Source organism: Olea europaea, chromosome 4 (genome assembly GCF_002742605.1).
Source record: "Olea europaea var. sylvestris chromosome 4, O_europaea_v1, whole genome shotgun sequence".
NCBI lineage: Eukaryota > Viridiplantae > Streptophyta > Magnoliopsida > Lamiales > Oleaceae > Olea > Olea europaea.
The window spans coordinates 19,645,446-19,651,445 of NC_036240.1; the positions used below are offsets into that span (position 1 = coordinate 19,645,446).

General features: G+C 37.6%; 1 protein-coding gene across 1 annotated transcript; it reads left to right on the forward strand.

Moving 5' to 3' along the window:
* Positions 1 to 4,663: 4,663 nt before the first annotated feature.
* LOC111394109 (NDR1/HIN1-like protein 12) lies at positions 4,664 to 5,381 on the forward strand. The gene has a single exon (XM_023019892.1). The coding sequence runs from the start codon at positions 4,685 to 4,687 to the stop codon at positions 5,282 to 5,284; it is 600 nt and encodes a 199-aa protein (XP_022875660.1). The 5' UTR covers positions 4,664 to 4,684; the 3' UTR covers positions 5,285 to 5,381.
* Positions 5,382 to 6,000: the final 619 nt, after the last annotated feature.

The window sequence follows — 6,000 nt, forward strand, 5'->3', positions numbered from 1 at the left end:
CGTTTGGTAGTCGCTCAAACATTCAGCTCCTGCCATGGCCGTGTCAAATCAGTAACCTTCTGTCTCTGAAGTTCCGTACGTGTCCACGGTTTCAACCCTTCCATAAAGGTGAAGAGCCTATCTTTTTCCAATATATCTCGAATATTCAGCATATGCCCTAAGAAGGCTTTCACATACTCTCTGATAGAGCCTGTATGTTTCAGGTCTCGAAGTGCCCATTGAGCCTGATACTCAATATTTTCCAGGAAAAATTGCGATCCGATCGCTTCCTTAAGAAGATCCCAAGAATCTATTCAAATCATGTTGGCCTAAATGTCAACATATTTGGTTCGCCACCATAGTTTTGCATCTCCACCCAGATACATGGTAGTTGTGGTTACCTTTCTAGCTTCGTCTTCGATGGAAGCTGTGAGAAAGTATTGTTCCATGTCAAACAAAAAGTTTTCGACTTCTTTTGCATCTGTGCCCCTCCGTAGGTGCACAGTTCAAGAATTCTGAGTCTAGGAGGATACTCAGATATTGCCCATTACCCACCGCACGTTGGAGTACTCGTAATTGAACTTTCAACGCTTCCATTTCATCCTATAGATCAGGAATGATTGCAGCAGTTTCAGTCATTGCTGTGCAAGCCCTTTGGCTTTCATCCAGTTGGATGTGTAATCCAAGAATCTTGGATTCTTCCATCTCGACTTTTTCCTCAAGACCGTCAACGGCATAGCACAACCTAGTAGTTGTCTCATCAAGCGCATCCACGCGATGTTTAGTAGTACTCTTCTTTTGAGACTCTCCCACCTCAATGGTGTGGGATGTAATTGGATCCATAGCTTTCTTATCGAGGGTCATGAGCCGCAGCTCTGATACCAACTTTCACGGGATGCCTTTCTTCTTGGCACAGAAAGGGACACCGTACGGCAGTAGTTTGCTCGGCTAGACTACCTTCCGCCTTTTCTCGGTCGCGTGGGGACGAAAGAAAATTTGATTACAATTTTGTAAAAAGCTTACAACAGAAAATTTGAATGCATTGAAAGTAAATTGAACATTGATTGATGAAAACTGAACATTACAATTTGCAAAAGCAGAAAGTTACAATTGCTGGTGTAGGGGACGGACACCGGTGAGCTTGAAAGATTTTTGAATGACTAATACCCCCTATAATAGCATTCTGAACAAAAATCTAAGTGACAGGAGTAGACGTTTAAATGACGAGGAATCATAATAAACGTTTACTAATATCATAATTATTTTACAACTGATATAACAATTACAATAAAAAGAAAATTACAGCTCAAACTTGAAAATATTTACAATGTACGGTCGAAATTGGGCAAACTGTGACTCTGATTGTGTCAAGGGGCAAAGTAAAGCCACAGTCCTTAAAACTAAGTCTGGCGTAGCTAGGGATGTCAACAAGTCGAGTGAGCCGGCTCGATAGCCGAAATTCTAGGCTCGGGCTCGACTCGGGTAAAATATCCAAACTTTTTTCCGAGCCCGAGCTGAGCAAAAGCTCGGCAAAAAAATTAAACTCAACCCGAGCTTTTGGCTCGGGCCTTTTCGAGCCGAGCCAGGTCGGCTTGGGTTTTGTTTGGTTTTGGAATTTTTTTTTATTTTTTTCATTTTTTTAAAATAAAATGGCAGCTTATTTAAGCTGCCATTTAAGGCAGCAGGTAGCCAAACAAGGCAGCAACCTACTACCCTATTTCTGGCAGTAGCACGCTACCTTTTATTTTATTTTTTTTAATTTTTTTTTAAAATATATGCTCCGAGCCGGCGAGCGACACGGGTCGGCTCGAGCTTTGCCCGACACCTAAAAATGGGGCTCGAGCTTTTTCCGAGCCTAGCCACGGGCGGCCCGAGCCAGCGAACACGATTGTCATCACTAGGCCTAGTCGAGACAGGTAAGATGAGTCAAACGACCCCATTTACTATAAATTGTGCTACACTTACACAGGAAAAACATATAGGTACTTCACAGAATACACACATTAGTGGGTCCACCTCAATAAAATATTCACATAGGCCCACACCGTGTGTCTTCCCTGTAAAAGCTTGGACATTTTCCATTTACTATTGTGTTAAATTCAGACAACATTCAGATTTCACTTTCTCCCTCAACATCAAGCTGGCACCAGGCTTTTCACCATCCAGGCCTTCCTTCTCGGCCGTGACTCGATCTACTTTAACACCAGTATGTTTGGCAATTGTTTATAAACATATTCATAAAGATATTCATAGAAACTCGCTAAAAATCAAATAATTTTTTATCCACGTATTTCGTAAAATCACAAGTATTCACATTACTCATTTCTATCTATATGGAAACACACTTGCCAAACATATCTTCAATAATACTCCTATAACAGCAATCAAAATGCTAGAAAAGAAAACCAAGAATTTATTAGATCGTCAATAATGATATTTACCTTGATAAAACAAAGAGAAGATCCAACCAATGATCCGCCAAACTGCAAGAATATCCAAGAAACGGCACCTGTAAATAAACTACAACAAAACCCCAAATCAGTTCAACTAAACATATTTTCCATATCAGATTTTCCTTATATTACCTTTTCTATGCTCTCTTCAATGTTCTCCAACTTTTCCTGCTGACGCACACCAGAAATAAAAGCTGATGCAACAACACGCCGTAGATTATGGACAGATGATGGAGAATAATCCTGTTGGCAGCAAATAACTTCAGGAAATCTTGCATTATAAGGATGAAATTGACGGACCCATTTGGGATTTGAAATCAATTCTGCTGTTCTTTTAAGAAATAATGAAGTTGGTCTTCTGGTTACAGTTTTGGAGAGATTCATCGCGTAAGATAGTATTTGTTTGTCGGAGGCAGTAGAGTAATTGTTGTGGATATATAGGTGACTGAGGTGGCAATTCAGAGAAGAGTATTTGACACTGTCCTCAACCAATGAATAATGCCCAGTGTAAAGGGCAATGACTCACACGTATTTTTACAGGTTCCTCACTGTGTAGGTATCCACATGTATTAAACAAAAAAGTAAAAAAGAAAAAAAAAATTACGTGGACACCAAATACGTGTGTGGCTTGACACGGACCTATGAAACATGTCCCTGTAAGCCTAGCACAATTGTCAACCAATAGAGCCCAGCTTGACATCCAGGGCCCATGTGGTATCTTTATCCCAATAGATATCTTGTTACGCAAACAAGGACAATTGACTGAATTTAAAATAAGGCATATGTGTCAATTACTTATTTGATAGTTTGAAAAAAAATAAAAATAAAAAATAAATGAGATCCATGCAAATCCTGTCGTGAATCCCTGTCCAAATAACTATTTTGAAGGATCAGTTTTCTTCTAATTTTGCTACGTGCACGTGGTGAGCAAATATTTAGTTAAGTGGACTTCAAGCAGGTAGCCTTTCTTTGAACTTATTTTGATATGGAGCCTTTGTTATTTGACTGTCCCAACAATGTTTTCGAACTACATACACGTGGTGAGCAAATATAATTTTGTTATTGAGTTTATTGTTAAATTGTGAAGTTAATTATTGTCGATCGGTGAAATTAGTACACTGATTGACCTTCATGGTGTTACATGTGGTGAGCAAATATAATTTTGTTATTGAGTTTATTGTTAAATTGTGAAGTTAATTATTGTCGCTCGATGAAGTTAGTACACGGATTGACCTCCACAATGGAAGCCCCCTCTCAGAGGTGGGGAGGACGGAGCCCTCAGACCAAAATTTCATTAAGGGCAGTTTAGGAATTTAAGTCCTTATAAATTTGTATTCTACCATAATTATCTATAAATAAGGACTCTCATTAGACTTTTAAATCATCATCATAAAAGATAGAAAAAGATATTAAAAAATAGGTGTGAAATTTTCTATTGTAAACACCTTTCATTATAGTAAATTACTGTAGCACCGGAGATAACTTAATCACATTGATGCAAATCTCCACAAATTATACACGATTTTATTTCTTTCAACTAATTGATTGCTCTCGATTGAATAGTTTGTAATTCTCAACACTTGTTTCAGGCAAGCCTTTGGAAATTAACTGTTCCAACATTTTCCAGTGCTACTGATAGAATATCACATGAAATCCGTGTGGCCTCAGGGCTTCAAATGCCCCATTTCCTTCTAAGCTATCCCAGCTTTTATATCAAAATTTTCTCAAAATCTGATTTTTAACTAGACCAAACATGGGCATAAAGTCAAAAATTTATCAAACATGCTACCATTCCCTGTTTGGTAGGAATTAAATTTTGATTTGTAGTAGATTTTGATAAAAGCTTGATGAACTATGTGGTTCAAAATTGTGGGTTCCACGAAATATATGATTAAAATTAATTATTGACTTTGACTTAAATTAAAATTTTAATTTTAATCCCTACGAAACCTCGGTATATGTATGAAGGCAAGAATCTCATCTTTCTAGTAAAAGTCCTTAGGACTTATGAGTCACAAAGCTAAACTATGAACAGAAAGTTGGAGAGGGTAAAATCCATCCATTACACATTTGAGTGCAAGTTTGGCATTCCCATGTCAATATTGATCAAGCAATCCAAAAGATTGCAATGGAAGATTAATTAGCATCGCTTTATCCTTAGGAAAAGGAAGATACCTTCCCACCAATTTTCTGTCTCCAAATCACAACTTTTCCCTAGATGTTGCCACCACCCACAATTACACAACTTTCCAATGCCAAAGACATTGCATAATCCCCGGCACCACCCCACCAGCCCGATAATCTGGTTCGCCGCCATCATCTGCGCTATATTAGCAGTGGTGGTAATAATTGCCGGCATTGTCGTTTTCATCGGCTACCTCGTGATCCGTCCCAAGGTGCCTCAAATCAGCGCCACGACTGCTCAACTCAACACGATATATTTCGACCAAGCAAGTTTACTTACAGTGCAAGTTACTATTCTGATAAAAGCAGAGAACGACAATGCAAAGGCTCATGCAAGTTTTTACAACACAAACTTTGCACTCAGTTTTCATGGCGTGAAAATGGCTTATTTGGTTGCTGAACCATTCGATCTGAGAAAAAATAGCTCGAAAGAATTCAATTACGTCGTTCAATCGTCGCCAATTCCATTAGAATCAGGATATGCAGAGATTGTAAGCTGGTCATTGCGGCAAAATGTGATAACTTTTGAGCTCAAAGGGAATACAAGAACTCGTTGGAGAGTAGGGTTATTGGGTTCGATCAAGTTCTGGTTGCATTTGAATTGCCAACTCCATTTACCAATAAATGGAACCGCAATTTATCCACATTGTAGCTCTAGATCTAAATAAATTGCTCTTATTGTGAGAGCATCTTTTTCTATTCTTATACCTTAATTTGTAGGGCTTTACTTTCTTGATACGTTCTTGTTTGAGGTCTTAGATTAATAAATTTACCATTTTGAACTTCTATTTATGTTCTTTCTTTACTGTTAAGATTTGGGTCCATCTTAATAAGATCAATCTTATTAAGAGGAGTGACCAAATATCTATTTAAGTTGGTAAATATTTCGATATTTAACCGATGTGGGATTTATTCCCTTAATATGTCCCCGCAAGATGGTGGCTCTTTTTAAGCAGATGAATCTTGAAATTCATGTGCTCATTTTTTAGATTTAATCGGATTGAAAAGCTCGTTGGAGTTTATTGAGCTCTGATGCCACGTTAAGATTTGAAATACATCTTAATAAGGTCAACCTTATTAAGAGGAGTGGTCCAAAATCTATTTAAATTTGTCAATATTTCGATATTTAACCGATGTGAGATTTATTCCCTCAACATTTACCTCGTACGTGTTGATAAGTTATGTGTTCATCGTTATATTTAGTCAAAGCTAGTTTAGTTTATTAAACTTAACTTTAAAGGCAAATATAATTGCCAAATTAAGATTTAGTTGTCGGTAATTATGGGATGTACAAGTTAATTTATTTTTCTCTCTTACACGATTCAGTACAGTCTAATTTACGTATCATACTTGCCATAAAATTTTTGAACAATTGAATTCATAG

What these genes read in the sequence shown, in the direction of transcription:
- LOC111394109 (XM_023019892.1), top strand. Translation starts at nt 4,685, where the DNA reads ATGCCAAAGACATTGCATAATCCCCGGCACCACCCCACCAGCCCGATA.